Here is a 21,677-nt window from a genome sequence, read left to right on the forward strand (position 1 = left end):
AAGAACAAAATGAGGCCTCATTCATTTCTCTCCAGCGTCTCACAATGGGGGCTACAAGAGGTGGAAGGGGTCTTTAATAAATGCACATCTGAGCTTAAAAAAATCTGTGCAAACTGCGAGGTCACGGATGGCCAGTTAGAAAGCTCGCTAAAAAAAAGAAAATTGTAGTGCACGAAGGGGAAAAAAGAGTAAAAAGAGGGGGTGGGGGGAGGCCATGAAGGCAGAGAATGATGAGGGGGTGTAGATGAGGAGGAGGAGAGAGTCAGAGAAAAAGCTTCGACTGAGAACAGTTGAGAGCACACGTGAGAGCAGCCAGAGTGGAAACAAAGTACTTCAGACTTGAGACGCCCACCAGCATTAAGCAGGTACTGTAGACCCATTTCAGTATTTTCTTTTTTTCACTTTATAGCTCCATATTTTATTTTTAGAGGTTTAGTCATAAATATTAGCTTTTAACTGCATTACAAATATTCTCTGAGTTTTATAATTAATTTTATAAACTGACCAAACTGAAAATCAGTCAGCTTTTTGTCTGTTTTGGGTTCCCACAGAAGTCCCTTGGCTTTCTTCCAAGTACAAATGTGTTTGCAGGACTGGACATTGCAGATGTTTGAGTATACTCAAGAGCATTTATGAGCTGTAAACTTAGGCAAACTACATCCCAGTGCCTCGAATCCAGCCAAAGAACCTTATTTTGTGTGTCACCACACTTAACAAACACTTTTGTCTTTCTCTCTTTTGATACAGTGAAATGCCAAAAAAGAGAGCAAATGTTAAAGTCTCACTGTCATCCTTGGTACCACTGCAGAGCCTCTTTGCTTTTTTCATTAATCAGAAATTACAACCATATTCAGTAACAAGTTCTGAAAGATATTAGACAGGAATATTTTAAATATATCAATCAGTATGTTTATAGTTGTATAGTGACCAGTGACCATATTTATTCTTGTCATTTCTTTTCACAGAGATGACCTCATTTTGCAGGAACCTGGTGGCACTTGTCTTTCTTGTCTCGCCTCCCATGCATTCCCATTTCTTCACTAATGCTGCCTCTGCTTCCCCACCCATCACCCATCCACGGATCACACACGTAATTGACATGGGCTCAGACGGCCAGGATGATTATGACTTTATTGAGGAGGAATACGACACCACCAAAGCTCCTCCTAGGGTGGTGAACATCCCAAAGATGCACCAGAAACCCCAGCTCTGCGAGTACGACCCCTGCTCGGAGAACCAGGTTCCCTGTGATACACTTTTAGAGCAAATTGGGTGCCTCTGCCCTGGGATGAGTGGAGCTAATGTGCCTCCTCATCCACCACGTATCCAAGCGCTGGTGCCAGTCAGTGAGGGGAGTGACAGAGGGAAAATACAGGTGCAGTGGTGTGCTCCATCTTCAGTGGTATCTGAGTACAGAATAGTCATCGAGGGAAGGGACGGTGAAGTCCCAAAGTTTGGGGATGCGTCACGGCGGGGTTTGGTCAGATCTTTGGAATTGGGAACTAAAGTGTGTGTGGTGGCAGTGAACAACGCAGGAAGCAGCGATCCTTCAGAGTTTTCATGTAAGCGGTATGAATGTCGTCAATCTCCTGTCCTCACAGTGATGGCCTGGATTATAGGAGGTTTATTCGCTCTCCTTTTACTGGTTGTTATAGAGACTCTGATCTGTGGGACATATCAGAAGTTTCGAAAAGGAAAGAGAGACTCTACTGATGGACTTACTAAAGTACAGTTTGAACACTGCAGTTCTGTAGTGGTGTAATCAGTGACTGTAGAATTTAAATATTATTTCAATTCCCTCAAGGAATGTGTAAATACGATTATAACAATGTACATGTAAAATGTAACGAGAACAAATAGTTTATAATGCTCTTTTACAGTCACCATGATTTTATTTGCCGGCAAATTAACCTCTGTAGATTGTTTATTTTTTAATATATCAGAAACAGAATGGAAAGTAAATATTATTTTTAGGGGACTGATTGACTGTTTGTGTCAACTTGATCTTTTTTGCGACCATTAAAAGGTTTGTGCTCACTGCATATGATCCTTTATGCATATCACACTCGTAATTTTACTTGCACAAAACACTTAAACGTAAAATATTTAAACCACTTACTTTAGTCTGTAAAAAATATTCAACATATGCATTTATTTAAATACCTTTTACTTCATTTTACTTTGAAGAGTGACAAATTGATTTGTTTGGCTAAGCGATGAAGTCTCGCCGACTAAGCCCCGCCCTTCAACGGTATGCGAGCCAATGAGACAGCACCAAACAAATGTATCAGGAAGAAGATCCAGTATTGTTATACCGTTTGTGATTGTCGATTTCTAATTTTATCCAACAACCAGTATGGCGAACACAGGTGAGTCTTTTTAAGCCCACTCTTACAGATACGGTTAACGTATAGAAGACTACTGTCTGAATTTGTTGAATGAACTGAAACATGTCAAACGTAATGAGTAAAAGACGACTATTTTTAATAGTGGCAACCCAAAACTACAGCAGCTTAAGAAGTATTACAGTGTTTTCATAAAAAATGTTTTTATATGTTTTCATACACTTTGGGGTCACTTTGGTGAACTGTTTCCATAGGCTGTATTTCTCTTTCTAATATTTACAAAAAGGAAAAAAAATGTAGCATAAGAATGACTCAGCAAACAGTAGAGAGATTAAACTGGAGGCACCATCTCCTTGAGGACTGTACTCGGTTACTCGAGCAACAAACAACAAACTGATAATTATCTGCATACCATAACCTGTTGCATCAGTCCAGTGTACCTTTAGTCATATGTCTAACACTCTTCACACGATCTGATAAAAGCAAGTACGCCTGCCTTTATGGAAGATCCAGTATTGTTATACTGAGCCAACAGAGCCAAGATAGTGTTTGGATTATTACATGACGCGCTACATATGTCATGTTAGCACTGATATCTGTGCGGTTAGCATTGGTACATCCTTCCTTGTCAGTGTGTTTGCATGGATCTTTTTGGGCAGTTAGAGCAGGTGTCATATTTCATCTGACCCTTCGCATGAACAGCAATTTGTTTTCTTTGCATTCTTGTGTCAGGATGATTTGTCACATGAAACCTGTATTTGAGGAGTAATTGGTGTAGTTTTATTTAATCTGATGAAAGGTTATCATGCTGTTTCTTGTGTTTCCTCCTATGTTTTCAGGTACCAAGGAAATCTCCTATGAGGAATTGAAGGCTCTTGTGGGAAAGAGCCCGAATCTCATTCTGATTGATGTCCGCAGTGAAGAGGAGGTGGCAAGAGGACATATTCCAGGATCCATTAATATTCCACGTTTGTCAAGTTTGTTTTATTTAGCATTTTGCGCATATATATATATATGTGTATATATATATATATATATATATATATATATATATATGCACACACAAAGATCTTTTGCATGTGTGCTGTGGTGAATGTGGTTTATCAGGTTCTGGCAGTTATGTACTTGTTGTTCATGTTTTCTATCTTTGTCTCTTTTTTCATTCCTCCAGTTAATACAGTAGAGGGCGCTCTTAAAATGAATCCAGATGAATTCAAGGTTAGGTACGGAGTAACAAAGCCACAGCTGGATGCACCAGAGCTGGTTTTTCACTGCCAGATTGGCAAGCGAGGGGCAATGGCTACCACCAAGGCTCATCAGCTAGGATACGTGAAGTAAATAAGTCACTACCTATACAACAAAATACACATATATACATACATACATGCATACACAAGGCCCAACAAAAACTCCAAGTGTCCTTTAATTATACAAAGTCAAGTTCTTTTTTATGAAGACATTTTTCTCATATTATTGAAAAAGTGCTGCTTTTTACTGCATTTACTTGTCGTAATAAAGACAGTTTTCATCTTTTATGTCTCTGTTCTCTGTTTTAGTTCACGTAATTATGCTGGTGCATACAGCGAGTGGTCGAAGAAAGAAGGAAAATGATGCTAAAGGAGAGTTTCATGTTTATTTAGGAAAACAGGAAGAATAAAAGAAATATTCAGCCATTTTAAGCTTGTGGTATTTTTCAGACTGTACACTGAATTTTATATTAATGAATAAATACATATAAATAAATAAACTTTTGTGTCATGCTGCAAGACCATGAAAATATTGGAAGTTCATAAAACATGTGACAACATCCTTGATATTCCTGAGGTATTTTAACAATCACTAGTTTACTCAAGGTTTATAAATGAGCTCTAGCTTTTTTCTAGTGAAGCAGTGTGACATCTTTTTAAATGTTCTACACGTGTGAATTTAGAGTGCATAGCTCAAAAAGACCTAACAAGTCTCTGATTCTTAGCTTTGTACAATACAACTTCTTCTTGTAGTGTATGAAATTAATGTGCACGGACATTAAAAAGTGTCGAAATGATGCCTTCTCTTCCCCCTCTTACTGCTTTCACACTGGTAATAATGAAGTCTCACATTTGTTCCAGCAGCAGCGTTAGAGCTATAACACTTCCCACATCATGACCTTAACTTTCTTTGTGATTGTGGGACCTAACTAGGAATTTTTTACTCCCTTATTAAAATAAAAAAGAAAGAAAGAAACATAAGTTATATATGTAAGCTGTAAACTGTCGGTTGAATTTTGTAAAAGTTGTTTATATCAAAAAAGTATTTAAAAAATGTAGTTTGTATAGTATTTCTACCTTAAAATGTTTTTTCCCTAAAAAATGTCAATTTAAATTTCAAGTTGTTTTATAGTTTTGGGTTATTTTCTCAGAATTTTTACCTTGGTACATTTAAATTTTGAGATAATAACCAATAATTTATAACTTACAGATGACAATAAATGTTTATTTTATCTCATTTTACTTTATCATTTCTTTTTTTAGTGGCAGAAAAATATTTATTTTTTCAAACATAAGTGATTGGAAAAGAAGAAAAAGAAGAAAGATTTAATAATGAGCATTCACCACTAAGAGGAGCTACAACTCAGTGTAAAGGTCTCATAGCGGAAACCATCGGTACAAATGTTTATGCTGTTGGCTACTATCCAGACAGTGAAAATGAGAGGTTCCCACATTGCCTTTTGGTAGTTTTGAGATGTTTTGATAATAATCTCTGAGCCACTACTACATGAGTCACAGCCTGGTATTTTCAAGAATTCTGCTCCTCATCAGGCATGTGAGGGTGTCCCAGCACCTCCTGGCAAATATTAAAGGATATGTATGTCAATCAGCCACTGAAAAATATATAATAAATACCACCAATCATAAGTCTGTGTCATTTTCAGTGTTATGTTTTTTGTTCTATTTAATTACATTCGATTCTTAATTCTTTCATTTTTAATAGTGAATAAAGTGTCTCGCAGTGTGATCAACAGACTTGCAAACAGGAGCCAGGCTGCAGAAGAAAAAAAGTGCTTTTCACATTTCTTATAGCAACATCTGGCAGATTATCAGAATCAACAAGCTGCTCTATTGGTAGTAATGATGACAGCGAAAGCATGTTTGCTATTTTTACTATCCTTGATTTATTATCATTTATTTATTTATTATACAGGTAAAAGTTTCATCGCGATTAAAAGTTCAAATCCAGGTGGCATTCAGCACAGACTAATGAACACAAACCACATATAATAAAAGATCATTACAAGAGCAGCATTAAAACTATAGTCACACTGACCAAGAGACCTGTTCTCTTGCTCCAATAAGATGAACTTAAAGTCTCCCCTGTCGTAACCACGACAGCTCCTTCTGTAGATTATTCCAAGAAACAGGGACCCAGGTCTTTCCAAGTAAATTTTAATTTGCACATTCTGTTCTATAGTGATACCTAAATACTTGGATTTGTATCCATTTAACACTAGCTAAAGTTAAATAAGACTTTATAACATCATAGGAAGACTGCAGAAATTCAAGCATTTGTACTACTGATGGAGATGAACAATAGATAATTGTTTCATGCGCATTAAAATAGAGTGCAGTGTTTGATAAATTATCACAAAGGTTATTTGTATGCCATGATATGCCACAAATATCCTGGACATAATAATGTTTAGGTTCCCCTGATAAAGAGTAAGGTGCAGTTTTTTCTTTGCCTGCTTTAATGGTATTTTTTAAATGTACATTTTACATCTATACAGTTCTTATTAAACTTTATTGCTATGGATTCTCTGATATCAGCACATTTTATGTTGAGATTTCACATTATGTAACACATTTGTTGATATGTTCAAAGAAAATATGCAGTTTATTAGTTTGCAACATTAAAAGGCCAAAAAGGTTCTCTTTCCCTTTTCTGAGAACAATTAAGACTTTAACAATCCCAAAAAAAAGAGGGAATGTGTTTGTAGCAACTCTTCTTTGGGTATGGTCCAAAAATATTCAATTTTCCGTAGGAAGGTTCCTAAAGTTTGTGAAGTGACTTGTTTCATTGCTTCCTTTATTAAATCCCTTAGCACATTACACACTGGGAGCATCTTTTATGAAATGAGAGGAGACAAAGTAGTCCCATATATCACTGAAATAAATCTTTCAATTATTCATGAACCACAATATTTTACATTTTCAACAACAGGCTGTTATATGCATAGCTGAACTCTGATCATCAAACTTGCTGATGGATGAATTTTTTCCACAAACACATATTTATATTAGTGCTGTAAATCTGGATTATGAGTTCTATTAATTCATCAAGGTGAGTTCAAGGTTCTTTATAATTATTTTTTTTTATTGTTTAGGTCTATTGCCTTTAGGATAATGATTGGTTAGGTTTTACTTTGATCGAGCTGGGAGTGATGGATGGGGGTAATTTCACTTCATTTCTTTTACTTTAGTTATCATAGATATCTTAAACAAAGAGGAGGAAATGAGATAGACTAGATCACATCGTCAGTTCATTTCAGCAATACTGAGTATTCTACTAAGAGCAGCACAAATTAGCAGTTCACCCAGTGAGTGTGCAAGAGGGAGGGAGTGATATAGGTCTACTAACCAAAATAATACACAACAAGGTAAGTCAGATCAATGAGAAGAGTCTGAACGACATCAAACAATATTTCAGATAGAAAGGATATCTCTTCTGATAGAAATTACTGGGCACTGTGAGAGGGGTCATGAGGAATGAGACTGGAGAACAGGATTTATCCAGAGGAGAGCTGTGTTAGTGCAAATTATCATCATTAATATTACAAAGAACAGTAATTATTTATCATCAGATTGGATCTTAGTGAAGGTACTGATGCTGGCTGTTTTTTGTTTTGCATTCAGACATTAATCATACACGTTCACATAGTACAAAACAAAAGCCGCATTTGACAGTTAAATAAAGAAACATCACTCATTGTGTGCGCACTGCTGAGAAAAAGGGAGCCCGGTTCAGTTAGTTTCTAGTTTGTTTCATGAAAGTACCAGTATTATTGGGAAACAGACATAATTGGGCTTGACTCGACTTTCAGCCATCCATCCAACATTCCAATCACCGACTGATTCTGATAACATCTCCGCCTCTCATTTCAAATTAAAAAACACTGCTAGAAGCACAGAACCACAACAGGCTTTCACCTGGCCTATCTATCTTAAATTCAGTAGCCTTTTAATGCTAAAAGAAGGCTTTGTGCTGCAACAAACCCTAAATCTGGCCCTCTTTGTTTCTTCTTCTTTAAAATTCCGACCTTTGAAGTTAAAACCGTTGTCTTTTACGTGACCTGCATATAACAAGAAGTTAACAACATACTGTTGTGAATTAAGATGCTCGTTTTGCATTTCATTGTAGTTTCAACACTGCAGGCATCTTGAATTACATTGTTAAGGAGACTAGTTTGGATTCTCATTGCATCACTCTTCTCTTTATCTGAGTCCTCATGACATATTGACCTTGTTGACATTTTTATCAAGGCCTAGGAAAGGCGAGTAGGATAAAGAAAACGCAAAGGACTTTTAGAATGTAACCTCAGTTTTATGTAGGAAACAGGTGTGGCTGGCAGGTCTTATCGGAAACATGCCTGTTGGAACTTGGCTAATGGCTTTTAAAAGGGGCTCTGTGCTAAAATACTTTCCCTTCCCTCCAGCACGCTCTCATCTGCTGGGGAGAAGAGTGGCTGGTTTGGGTTTTGTTTGCTTTTGGTAAACTTCCTTTCCTTCAAATACATTCATCATATACTTGCTTTCTACTGACAGCAATTCCACATGTCTACGAGCTTAATTTAATAAAATACATGCTTGTTTATTTAAGCCCCCCTGTCTGTCTGGTGTCTGTATTTTGTCTGAGATTTGATCCGGTTCATGACACATAAATAATTAATAAAATACGCATAGGTATTGTAAGTTCATTGGGGAATCAAATGAATAACAATACTAATCTTTTTATTTGTATAGAACCATTCAAAATTGAAAAAAGTGTTTTACAGAGGGGAAAAAATTAAAAGGTTCATATAAGCCTACATGAAAGTAAAAAAAAAAGTTTTTATAAAGAAAGGGAAAAAAGGGGAAAGGGAAAAAGAAAATAGAAATAAAGCCCTCTGTGTGATTTAAAAGGCCAATAAAATAATAATAAAACAAATCCAATTCAAATTTATAATTTACTCTATTGTGGGCAGATTTAGGAATGTGGGACCTCGTCATCACATAGTGCTGCTACATTACACTTCTGTTTCCAATTATCCTCTGGAGGATCACTGGGACTTCACGCTGACTGGGACTGCATTCTGGTTCCACGGCTATTTTAAGCTGAAAGTAGCGGTTCACACAACATCACAGATTCTGGTAATAACCCTACCACGAGATTCCTTTTGAGTGAAGTGGGAGGTCAAAGGTGATTGGGATTTAGCCAATAGCAGTGCTTCCTGTTTAAACAGAAATAGCTTAAATCCTCAGAGACCTATGGACTAGGAGAGGGACTGGAGAATGAGTTTGATTAAGTCACGCCAAATCAATCAGAAACTGAATACGTGAATGGGAAACTAAAGGGATGTTATTTTGATTCAATAAACATATGTTAGAGGAGATTCCCTATTTAATGAATAATTGTTGTTTTACTCAGGAAAATAATAAATAAAATAATTCCATATCAGTAGGGATTTTTTTAACCACTACTACACCACAAGTTTAAACCATGGAGCTGTCTATGTGGTCATGGATGTGTGTCACATACAGCAACATGATCAAACATGTAGGAGGGAAAGAAAGGGGAATGTGCACTGGCAGGCAACTCATTATCTCAAGTAATATGACTCAATCTTTATGGCTTCCTTTATTCCTCAGGGACCTCTGAACCACAGTTTCTATGAAAAATGAAAAAAAAAAAAACCCAGTCTGGCCTAAAACTGACCGCGGAAAGTCATTAAAAAAAAAAAAAGCTCGGCCTCCTTAGTGATGATCTCCACCTTCAACAAAACTGCTGACCTTATCAGTACATAAGGGCATGTTAGAAAAACCAGTGAAGACAAAACAGTGACTATATCAGCTATCAGCTCAGTCTGTGCATAGTTTTCCTTCAGCCACCTGCGTTTGCTTGGTTTTACCTGAGAGAAGAAGCTGAATAAGGAAGTCAAGCCATTCATCCAGGAATTACTCACCTCCCAACGATCACAAGATTTACTGAACATAGTCAGTCGCTGACTCTATGCTGTATACTTTTTTAAATCTACGCATGTATTCTGTGCATGATGGTAAGTGCCTGTAAGTAGTTGTTACAGAGTTGACAATGAACATGAAAAAAACAGGCAATAAATTAAATCTTTAAAAAAAATTGGCTGATCGGCTGTAGCCTGTTAAAAATAGCCGATACTTCCTTCCATTTCTGTTCTGTCGATTCCGCTTTCCATATTTGACGAAGAGAGGAGCTCCTTCTTTATCTGACATAATCCTACCCTCACAAGTGTGACCTCACACACACAAATAGCATACAAGCTGATGGAAGGGTCTCTGTGTTGGAGTCTGTCTAGATGTATCGTTGGCTGAGTCGTTGCTTGCAGACCTTTGAAAAAATCTTTATTGTAAGCCACTGTTTCTGTATGTTTCTTTTAATTTGACACTGTGTTCATGCAGAATGAAATTCTTTGGCTCTCTTTATTGTTAATGTCATAAAACACGATCTTGCTTATTTTAAAATAAAGAAATAATGGAGCAAAATGCCCACGCTGAGCTGGATGAAGCAAGAAAAAACTTACTGCTGTGCTGAAAATGGGAGAATATTTCTGTAATGAGAGAAGAATCGTTATCACAGATCCTGGACTGTCCTCAAGGATTGACTGGATGTTGAAATGAATGACTTCAACTTGATGAACCACAGAAACCTGTACCAGACAGTTTCAGGGAAACTGTTGATACTTGGCAATTTCTGACGTGGCAAACGGGGGTTCAGACAGGGGAAGAGATGGTTGTTTCACGTAGCCAAAACAACGTGAAGACAGAATATACATATGGAGGACGACTTAAGGAGACCTTTCTAAATATGCTCTTTCCTACTGAATTCACGGTAGCTCTTCCTGAATTTTCTACTCAGTTATGACACATAAATGGTACATGTTATATTCATGCTTGGTTGACTGACTAAACACAGGAGTGCAAGGAGAAAAGCTACGCTGCATTGTTCAGAGACATAATCTGCATTTATTGCTAATGTGCAATAAATCAAGTCATTTTAAAACCAGGTCTTAGCACTTGGCAGTTCCTTTGAAGAACCGCTGAAATAGTTCTTCAGTGTCTTAAATAACCCCAGGATCAGCAGTCATGTAACCACTGAAAAGCTTTGCTAACTTTTTCTCCAAATAAGATATTAAGAACCGGAAGTTCTCCCAGTGTCAAGATTGTCCCTTAAAATGTCTTTGGATAAACATTAAAATACAGCTGTGACAGCAGGGAACATTTCACAGGTCTTCATTCGAAAATTAAAGTACTCGGAAATGGAAAGTTTTCCATTTTGACATGACTAACATGATTACAGTTAATCCCGAGGACGTGAATGCGTTCATCAAATGTTTGCTTCATCCAGTAAGCACTGAGATACTACTTAAGGGTAATACCACGAATATCAAGTGACCAAAGATGTGGAATAGATGACATTTCAGAAATAATCAATATCTGACGACTCCTGGGAATCTTCATTAGGTCTAAACTGAGAAGTCATATCTGTTTCACTTGACCTGTTTGAAAGTCTGAACTTTTCAATTCAGCTTTTTAATCCTTCAGCGCAGCCTTTGAACAAGGCTGTGCTGAGCCAGGAGAAAAGAACATTTGGATTCAATATTTCTTCTGCATGATAATAAAACCAAGACGCGCAACACTGTTTCATTTCCCACAACAGGCACAACCACTTGCGAAGCGCCTCTGCTCTTCTCTGAAAATGTGTTACAGAAAATGTGTAATTTCCTAACTGATGACTCAGCTAGACTCCTTTTTAACAAGCACATAGAGAGTCAAGGTCTTAAATGTGATAGTGAAGAATTTTTAAAGTTAATTAGGAGAAAGACTGTAGATGTTATGAAAGATGAAACGCTACACCTCACTTTCAATCCTTTAGAGCTATGCGGGTCTAAATCTAAGCTTTGGTGCGTGCGCAACATACCTTTTCCCAGTGTGGATTCATATTATGTTATTTTGTGTATTCTTAAAGCTCCAAATTCAGCTTCTTCTTTTTGAGCGTTAAAGCATTAAGCAACCTGGCCCAGTAATCATGTTGTTCCACTTTGAATGACTGCATGTTTAGGTTCTTTTCTATTTTATTTTTATCTGGACAGATTTATAGCTTTCTTTAATCGTTTTGCCCTCGTGTGTAAACTCATACTCACTAAAACCTTAACAGATTTTCCTTCAAATCTTCTCATATTTAAACGAAATAATCATTCTAAGAAAATTCAAAGGCACTTATGACTTTTTAAACACATTGTATACTTTTTTTTTACACACAAAGAAGCCAATCATCATCCTCCCAAACAAAGAACTGTAATGTTGTATAAAACACTCTGTATTCTATCAGCGTGACTCTACTGCCTAAAAATAGCCAACGATCTTAGGAATTGTTTCTGAAAAGGATCCAGAGATGTCATCAACATTTTCAGTAGTATGAGTTGAGTGAATCTTTAATGATAAAAGGAGGCTCCTGCGCTGGTACTTTTCCTCTATTCTGTGTCACAGTGGCATTTGGAACAAGAAAAAAAACTGTACTTTGCCAGCTTTATCCCATAAAAGGGTAAAAACAAAACAAACCTCCATCGTTCCTCTCCAATGTCTCACAATGAGGGGTTACAAGAGATGCAGGACAACTTTAATAAATACACCCAAGCATTCCTCACCCCCCTCCTGACTCTGAGAAGCACAAATAAACACGTAGTTAGGTGACCTTATGTGCTGTCCCCTTCCATAATAACACCTGCATATCACATGGGAAGTTTAGCGTTAAAATGAAGTAATGAAAAACAGACAGCTACACCTACAGATTGTGAAAAACACTCCGAGCAACAAGCACAAGCCTGTCTCCCGCTGTTACTTAGCAAATTAATATGCTGAGCAGCACACGGACACATGGCGACTCTCCCCCTCTCCCTCCTAACGCACATTCAAACACAAATTCCAGACACGGATTAAAAAAATAAAAGAGCACTGCTGGTCAGTTGGAAGAAAAACAAAATGGGAAGAAGTGAAAAAAGAGTAAAAAGAGGGGGTGGGGGGAGGCCCTGAAGGGAGAGAATGATGAGGGGGTGTAGATGAGGAGGAGGAGAGAGTCTGAGAGAAACAGCTTAAGACTGAGAACAGTTGGGAGCACACGGTGAGAGCAGCCACAGTGGAAACAAAGAACTTCAGACTTGCGACTTAACACATCCATCAGCATTGAGCAGGTACTGTAGACCCATTTCAGTATTTTCTTTGCTCCATGTTTTATTTTTAGAGGTCTAGTCATAAGTATTATCGTTTAACAGCATGAAAAATGTTTTCTGACTGTTATGAATAATTTTGTAAACTGACCAGAATGAAAGCCAGTTTACTTTTTGTACATTTTGGGTTCCCACAAAACTCCCCTGGCTTTCTGCCAGGTAACAATGGTAGTACTGATGGGGAAGTTGTACTTGTCTTCCCGCACTCAGTATTTATTTATCTATCCGTGTTTACAGGACGGGACACTGCAGATGTTTGAGTGTACTCAAGAGCATTTATGAGCTGTAAACCAAGGCAAACAGCATCCTGGTGCCTCGAATCCAGCCAAAGAATTTTATTTTATCTATTACCAGACTTAAAAAACTGTTTTATCGTTCTCTTCTTTTATATATTACCCTCCATAATGTTTGGGACAAGGATGCATTTTTCTCTGCTTGCCAGTGCCCCTCTTTCCATCCATCCATTTATCCATTTATCCATCCAGCCAGCCAGCCAGCCAGCCAGCCATTCTCTTCCACTTATCTTATCAAAGTTGGACATTGGTCCATTAGCGTAGGGATACGTTACTTATACTTGCTTCTACAGAGTCTGTAGTTGCCATTGTTCAACAACAGGAAAAAGCTTAAGGTATTATGAGAAGAATAAAACAGTTAAAGACATCAGCTCTGTAATTACAAAGGGACTATTAACCCAACGAAGACCACTGCTGAGGACAAAAGAATCCTCACTATGGTAAAGAAACAGATCAGAAACAGTCTTTGGGGGCAGGTATGTGTTTGTCAGCGACTTCGAAGTCTTCATGAACAGAATACAGAAGTAAGATGCAAACCACTAGATGGCCACAAAAACAGGATGGCCAGACTACAGTTTAAATTTAAAAAGTACTTAAAGAGCCTGCAGAATTCTGAAAAATAAGGCGTCATGGACAGATGAGGACAAGATTAAGCTGTATCAGAGTAAGAGCAAGATCAAAGAGGAACTGCTCAAGATCCAAAGCTTGTTTTTTAAAAATGGTGGTGAGGGTGTTATGGCTACCACAGGTGCTAGCAAGCTTATCTCCTCTGACGATATGACTGCTGAGGGCAGTTGCACAATGAATTCTGACGTGCATAGAAACCTATCTGTTATCCTGTTATCTAGACCGCAAGTCATCCTGCAACGGGATAATAATACCAAGCATACTGCTAAGGTAACTTAAGTTTCTCAAAGCTAAAAAATAATATTAATAATTATTTTTTTATGTTCCCTCCATTACTTTGCTCCACACCTGATGGCTCTCTGAAAAGAGAGGGACCGATCATATCTGAACTCTAAAGTATTACACCGAAGAGCAGAGGTGAACTGAAAGAAAAATGTGTCTTTGTATCAAACAGCGTGGAGTTGTTTTAACAGTTAAGATGTTAACAGTTACTGTTCATCTTAACGGTACATGTTAAGGTGCCAAAATGGAGAACAAATCTTAAAGTTTCACTATTTCACCACTGCAGAACTATTAATTAGAAATTTCAACCAAATTCAGTTATTAGCAGTGTTGGGCAAGTTACTTTGAAAAAGTAATTCATTATAGTTACTAGTTACTTCTTCAAAAAAGTAACTGAGTTAGTAACTGAGTTGCAAGATTCTAAAAGTAATCAATTACTAGGAAAAGTAACTATTGCATTACTTAAAAAGTTTAACCCTCTGGGGTCCAGGGTATAATTAGCCTTTTTCACCTTTAAGAACTATTTACTTTGCCTTGTTTGGTATCATTCTTTTCAGCACAACCTCACGTGTCTGAATTTGCAGGATTTTTTTTTATTTTGATGTACTGTATTAACACAATTGATCCAAAGTCAGACAAAAAACATACAATCCAAGTAGAAAAAGTTATATTTTTTACTGTAACAACCACAAACATGTTTATTGAATCATATTTCATAACTTTAAATGCAAATATAAATTGTCAATTTTAAAATCCTATGCACAAGGTTTGCAAACACCAGTTATTTGCATTTACCTTTTACCTTGTTTTGTTTTTTTTAACTATTTACATAACAATCAGGTGTTCTGCATTAAATAAGATGCCACACAAATTATTTGTGCCACTCCAAATGCAATGCCATTACTTATAACGCCGTTATTCCCATCACTGGTAACTAGTTCCTTTTTTTGCTACAGTGACTGTTACTTCAGTGCGTTTCTTATGTAATTTACTTCATCATAACTAAAGGAAATTACATAGGAATACTTTTAATATACAGAAGTAGGTTAATGAACAAGCTGTGGTTAGGTTGCATCAATCAGTCTATTTATGGTTGTAAAGTGACCAGTGACCATATTTATTCTTTTCATTTCTTTTCACAGAGATGACCTCACTTTGCAGGAACCTGCTGGCACTTCTCTTTTTTGTCTCGCCTCCCATGCATTCCCATTTCTTCACCAATGCTGCGTCTGCTTCCCCACCCATCACCCATCCACAGATCATACACATGACTGACATGGGCTCAGACGGCCAGGATGATTATGACTTTATCGAGGAGGAATACGACACCACCAAAGCTCCTCCTAGGGTGGTGAACATCCCAAAGATGCACCGGAAACCCCAGCTCTGCGAGTACGACCCCTGCTCGGAGAACCAGGTTCCCTGTGATACACTTTTAGAGCAAACCGGGTGCCTCTGCCCTGGGATGAGTGGAGCTAATGTGCGTCCTCGTCCACCACGTATCCAAGCGCTGGTTCCAGTCAGTGAGGGGAGTGACAGAGGGAAAATACAGGTGCAGTGGTGTGCTCCATCTTCAGTGGTATCTGAGTACAGAATAGTCATCGAGGGAAGGGACAGTGAAGTCCCAAAGTTTGGGGATGCTTCACGGCGGGGTTTGGTCAGATCTTTGGAAGTGGGAACTAAAGTGTGTGTGGTGGCAGTGAACAACGCAGGAAGCAGCAATCCTTCAGAGTTTTCATGTAAGCGGTATGAATTTCATGAATCTTCTGACCACACACTGATGGCCTGGATTATAGGAGGAGGTGTCACTCTCCTTTTACTGGTTGTAATAGCAGCTCTGATCTGTGGGAAGTATAAGAAGTTTCGAAAGGGAAAGAGAGACTCTACTGATGGACTTACTAAAGTACACGTGGAACACTGTGATCTGGACAAATGCAGTTCTGTAGTGGTGTAATAAGTGACTGTAGAATTTAAACATTATTTAAACTCCTTCTTCAAGGAATGTGTAAATATGAGTGAATATGACTGTAAAGTTGAGGAATAATGTTAACAAATCATTTATTATGCTACTTTGCAGCCACCACAGTTTTATTTGCTGGCAAATTAACCTCTGTAGATCTGTGATATTTTTTTAATCTATCAAAGACAGAATGTAAAGTAAATGTTATTTTTTTAGATAGACACTGCTGAGTGCTTTTTAAAAAATAAAATCATTTAAATGAGAACTCTATATGTTAACCTTTTTTTTTAGTTTCCACTTAAAGGTTGGGTTCACTTCATTCTAATAATGCGATTGTGTCTGCACTATAAGAGCTGAGACTGGTTTACTTTTGATCCTTTAGGCATGTCACACTCATAATTTTACTTGCACAAAACATTTGTAAAAAATATTTAAGCCACTAACTATACACTGTAAAACAGGCTTTTGCACAGTCACTAAACACCTCCTCTAGCTTTTACTTGGGAAACAAATGAGTAAGACTTTGATTTGATTGGCTAAGCAGTGAAGTCTCGAGGGCTAAGATCCACCTTTTACCAGTAGGTGAGCCAATGAGGTGTCACCAAACAAATGCATGCAGGAGAAGGTGCATTATTATTCCATTATATAGAATTGCTAATGCCATTCATATTTTCAACTTCACCCAACAAACAGGATGGCGAACACAGGTGAGTCTTTAAGCCCACTCTTCAACTTTGTTAACCAGGTTAACAAACTATAAAATATTTATTACTGTCTGAATTGAAGCACGTCTAATTTAATGGGTAAGCAATTTGTAAAATAACAATTCGAAACTACAGTAGCTTAAGAAGAAGTAATAGAGATAGATAAAAAGCTGAATTATATATTTTTGTAAACTTAAACTTGTTTTGGAGTCCTTTTGTTGAACGGTTTCATTTTCCCACATTTATTTCTCTTACTACTAAATATTTACATGAAGAAACCTCTCTTTGTAGGATAAGAATGACTCAGCATACAATAAATAGCTCAAACTGGAAGCTTTTAAGTCTCCCTGAGGACTGTACTCGGTTATTCGAGTAAGAAAAAACAATCAGGTTTAATAACCGCTGATAATTATCTGCATATTTTCACAGGCAGTCAGGACAGTGTACCTTTACTCCTATTTTACAGGCTCATATTCATCACACTATATGATAAGAACAAGTCAACATGCGAGTGAAATTATCTTGTAAGGAATATAGCATGAGCTAAATGTCAGGTTCTTTTTCAGGCCATCTTCTACTTAAACTAAAAGCCAAATTGAGAAACTAATGATTTTAATAGCTGAACGCAACACTCTGTTTACCTTACTGTGTTTAAATAACTAGGACGATTTACATCAGCCACTTTAATAAGTACACCTTGATAGTAAGACCCCCTTTTAGCTTCAGAACTTTCTCAGTTCTTCTTGGTATCGATTCCAGAAGCTGCTATAAACAAGCTTTAGAGAATTTGGACCATGCTGAAATGACTCTTCTATTGTTTAATTTTTGGTGAGCCTTGTATGCCGTGTGACAGGTTAATTACATTTTTGAGATGATGAACAGCTGAGCAGGTGTACCTAACAAAGTGGCTGGGTCATGTACATGTATTTGAATATTATTGCTAGATTGTTGCGGCACTAACAATGAAGCAAAGATACTCTCTGGATCACTACATTACACATGCCAAATGACATGTAGCCACTGATATCAGTGTGGTTAGCATTAGTACATCCTTCCTTATCAGTGTGTTTCCATGTACCTTTGTACAGGTAAAGCAGGTGTCATATTTCATCTAACCTTTCACATGAACAGTAATTAGTTTCCTTTGGCAAGGATCATCAATAATGCATTCTTGTGTCAGGATGATTTGTCACTTAAAACCTGTATCTAAAAGAGACAGTGGTGTAGTTTTACTTAATTTGATGAAACGTTATCATACCGTTTCTCGTGTTTTCTGCCATGTTCAAGGTACCAAGGATATTTCCTATGAGGAACTGAAGGCTCTTGTGGGAAAGAGCCCAAATCTCATTCTGATTGATGTCCGCAGTGAAGAGGAGGTAGCAAAAGGACATATTCGAGGATGCACCAATATCCCACGTGAGATTGTTTTTCAAGTTCTGTACGTTTTCTCGAAGTTTTCATTTGCATATTCATTTTTTCTACCTTTGTCTCTTCTTTGATTCCTTCAGTTGATACAGTGGAGAGTGCTTTTGCAATGAATCCAGATGAATTCAAGGCCAAGTATGGCATAAAGAAGCCACAGCTGGATGCACCAGAGCTGGTGTTTTCCTGCCAGACGGGCAGGCGATCAGGACTGGCCATCGGCAAGGTCCAACAGCTGGGATATGTGACGTAAATAAGTTATTGCTTATAATACACAATACACACACATACATGCACAAGGCCCATTAAAAAAACTCCAAGTCTTCTTCATTAACACAAAGGCAATAAGTCCTTAAGACTGTAGAGAGCCATCTTTGGTTTTTGTTGTTATTGTTGTTGTTGTTAAAAATGTGCAGCTTTCTACTGCATGTTTATGATGTAATAATAACAGCTTTTATATTCTGACATCTTTCATCTCTGTTCTCTATTTCAGCGCATGCAATTATACTGGTGGATACAGCGAGTGGTCTAAGAAAGAAGGAAAGTGATTCACGCTAAAGGGGAGTTTCATATGTCTTCATCCAATCAGCAACTGTGAAATTTAGATGTTTTAATCTTCTGGTGATTTTTTTCACACTGTGCAATATTGAATTTTATTTTTATGAATAATTACAAAGAAATTAAATTATTACATTTACTTGGAAAGAATTGTGTTGTGTTTGATATTCTTTAAGAATGAAAAATATTGCAAGATCCCAAAAGATATGATAAATACATGCTTAATGATGTCTTTGCAAACAGAGGTGCACGTAATGAGCCTGATAAACACCACAAAATTACAGCTGTGCAGTACAAAGTACCAGTGGTAGAGTGACTTTTTATTGCATTATTAATAATTATTTATCATCATAAAATTAAGTGCTTTTGCTAACATTATCAGAGAAGAGCGCCTTGAAAGGTTTTTGCCACCTTTCTGGTTTCTTAGTTTTATGCCTCTTTGTCACACTTAAATCTTTCAGATCTGCAAAAACATTTTAACATCAGGCAAAGATAACACTAAAACTAGAACTAAATACAAAATACAGCTTTTAAAAGATTTCAATTATTATGGGAAAAAATATCCAAACCAAGAAGGCCCCGTGTGAAGAAGTCATTGTCAGCTCCTTGTTAAATCATGTGTGGTTTAACTGTGGTTAGCCGCAGCCACAGATGATAAACAAGGTCACCCACATCGATCAGTCTGTCTAAGGCTTTAAGACTCTAGTGAACCACACTCGTGAACCCAGCCTACCAAAATGACTTGAAGAGTGCATCGATGACTCATGGAGGAGGTCACAAAAGAACCCAAAACAATATCTAAAGAACTGCAAAGCATTGGGGAAAATAATCTGTTGACTGATAAGACAAAAGTTTAACTCTTTGAAGGCTTTCAGTCCCATTACGTCTGTCCTAAAACTAACAAACGCAGGATTGCATAAAAAGAACATAAAACAAACCCTCCAATTTGACTGGGGTAAAATAATTCTGCAAAGAAGAGTAGCCAAAAACTCCTCCCCGGTGATGTGAAAGACTCATTTCCAGTTACTTAATTTTTCTTGCTGCCAAGGACAGAACAACCACTGAACAGATTTACACTGCACTTATCTTTTTTCACACAGGGCCAGATGGATTTGGATAGCTTTTATCATATATGAAATAATCAGTGTTGGGACTAACGCGTTATTAAGTAACGCGTTACAGTAACTACGTTATTATTGTGGTAACGAGCACGGTAACTAGTTATTTTGCCAAAATCAGGAACGCGTTACTCGTTACTGGGATTTAGATAGGCTCGTTATTCGTTACTTCGTGTGGTGGCTATCGCGGAGCTTCCACAGATTCAGTAACATTAGCAAGTGGATGAGAGAAAGGGGAGGCAGGAGGAGAGACCCGAAGCGACCGCCCGTCCGAGTGTCAGGTGAACTGAACTTCAGGTAAGAAGTTATAACCTGCAGTGTATCTGGGTCAGATATAAACCAAGTTTAGTTGGAGTTTATTTTCGTTGTGCTGACTTTTTCGTGCTGCGTGCTAGCTAGCATGACGGGGTTTCTATACAGCTGGGTGGGAGCTATGTTACTGATGTTGAACTTTATTTTGTTCATACGGTTAATTATTAGAGTTGCCAACCGTCCCCTAAAAACAGAATCGTCTCGTATTCAGAGAAATTATTACGCATGTCGTATTTAGGTGAAAAGGAACAGGACTTCAGCTACAATGAAAAAGACACAAAGCTGGAGTTATTCTGTGTCTTTGCTGCACAGCTGCCTCTTCTTCTCTCATTCTCTCCCCTCCCTCTCCTGTTGCTACTTTAATCATGAAACTGATCAATGATCAGCTGATCGGCTTTTCCCTCTTGTTTATTTATCGTCCGCTTTGCGCCAGAAAGAGGAAACCACCGGATGTCACGTTAAACAACAGCAGCACGTTTGATCAGCTGTTGTTAGAATTTATTTAATATTACTTTCTAGTATCAGCTGATGTTTGCTGGAGCCACAGCTGTAAAGCTGCTGGTCATGATGTCGGTTTGGATATGTGGTGAGTGGGAAACATGAAGATGAAACCAGGAGATGTCCTTACTGAATCATCAGAGCTGAACAGGTGATGGAGAAACAGGTTTACCTTTTAGGTGACATGAACGAGTTGAAGGGAAGTTATGAACTGTGTCTGAGAGATAAATAACACCAGGATCCTTTTTTATGTAGCTGACAGCTGGTAACTGTGCAGGGGCGGGTCTAGCAAAGTTTTGCCAGGGGGGCAGGTAGGGCATTAACAGGGAAAGGGGGGCACAAAGAAATACTTTCTTATTCTCATTTCAAATGTCTAGCTTTTAATAAATAATTATCTGAGTCTTACAACAAACGATTGATAGATTGATACATATATACCATCAAGACAGTGTACATCACTGTCACAACAGTGTTTGTTTTCATTCAAAGGCTTTGATTAAGGCTATGATTTTTGCTATAATGGTGGGCCGGTCTATAGTCAAAATGCCCGGGCTGATTTTTTGTCCCAGTCCAGCCCTGTATGCAGCTCATCTGCAGTCTGGTGTTACCTACATCTTCCTATTCGGAAGGCAGAATTTCTGAGTTCTGAGTACAATCAAAAGCACCACGACTGCAGTTTTTGTGTTGGATGTAAAAAGCGCACATGACGCTGTAACGTAGGCTAGAATCATGGCGGTGGTCAACGACGGTCCAGGCGTGGGATTTCTCTCGTGGAAATATGCACATTATTTTTTCCTTTGGTAGGTGGCACAGTGCACTTGTGGCAAGTAAGCAAGCTAGAAGACTGGCAATCTTGCTGGGTATCCAGTTAGCAACACATTAACAAGAGAAGTCTGAGTAAAACCAAAGTTACTTTCCCTAGTAACTAGTTACTTTGAAAGTAACGAGTAACTTGAAGTAACTGAGTTACTTTTGATGGAAGTAACTAGTAATGTAACTAAGTTACTAATTTAAAGTAACTTACCCAACACTGGAAATAATCATTTAAACAGTGTGGTGTATTACT

The 21,677-nt window shown here is 37.7% G+C and overlaps 4 protein-coding genes across 5 annotated transcripts; all 4 read left to right on the plus strand.

Annotated features, from left to right (window-relative positions):
* Positions 1–280: 280 nt before the first annotated feature.
* LOC146392483 (LRRN4 C-terminal-like protein) lies at positions 281–2,161 on the plus strand. Its single transcript, XM_084948468.1, has 2 exons — positions 281–365; positions 966–2,161. Exon 2 carries the CDS (start codon positions 968–970, stop codon positions 1,760–1,762), a length of 795 nt encoding a protein of 264 aa, XP_084804594.1. The 5' UTR covers positions 281–365; positions 966–967; the 3' UTR covers positions 1,763–2,161.
* A 100-nt stretch (positions 2,162–2,261) lies between these two features.
* Positions 2,262–4,389, plus strand: tstd1 (thiosulfate sulfurtransferase like domain containing 1). 2 transcript variants are annotated; one of them, XM_084948479.1, is made up of 4 exons: positions 2,262–2,369; positions 3,185–3,322; positions 3,517–3,679; positions 3,902–4,389. In XM_084948479.1, exons 1-4 carry the CDS (start codon positions 2,357–2,359, stop codon positions 3,954–3,956), a joined length of 369 nt encoding a protein of 122 aa, XP_084804605.1. In that variant the 5' UTR covers positions 2,262–2,356; the 3' UTR covers positions 3,957–4,389. The 2 variants fall into 2 exon arrangements, with proteins under 2 accessions (XP_084804605.1, XP_084804614.1); XM_084948488.1 differs by having other exon boundaries at positions 2,264–2,369; positions 3,185–3,313.
* An 8,290-nt stretch (positions 4,390–12,679) lies between these two features.
* LOC146392485 (LRRN4 C-terminal-like protein) lies at positions 12,680–16,264 on the plus strand. Its single transcript, XM_084948501.1, has 2 exons — positions 12,680–12,801; positions 15,182–16,264. The coding sequence occupies exon 2, from the start codon at positions 15,184–15,186 to the stop codon at positions 15,991–15,993; it is 810 nt and encodes a 269-aa protein (XP_084804627.1). The 5' UTR covers positions 12,680–12,801; positions 15,182–15,183; the 3' UTR covers positions 15,994–16,264.
* Positions 16,265–16,350: 86 nt separating this feature from the next.
* Positions 16,351–18,760, plus strand: LOC146392486 (thiosulfate:glutathione sulfurtransferase-like). The gene is made up of 3 exons (XM_084948515.1): positions 16,351–18,119; positions 18,212–18,374; positions 18,619–18,760. The coding sequence occupies exons 1-3, from the start codon at positions 17,867–17,869 to the stop codon at positions 18,671–18,673; spliced, it is 471 nt and encodes a 156-aa protein (XP_084804641.1). The 5' UTR covers positions 16,351–17,866; the 3' UTR covers positions 18,674–18,760.
* The last annotated feature ends 2,917 nt before the right edge of the window (positions 18,761–21,677 follow it).

The sequence above is a fragment of the Perissodus microlepis genome, chromosome 2, assembly GCF_051167445.1.
Source record: "Perissodus microlepis isolate ML-2025 ecotype Zambia chromosome 2, ASM5116744v1, whole genome shotgun sequence".
Lineage (NCBI taxonomy): Eukaryota > Metazoa > Chordata > Actinopteri > Cichliformes > Cichlidae > Perissodus > Perissodus microlepis.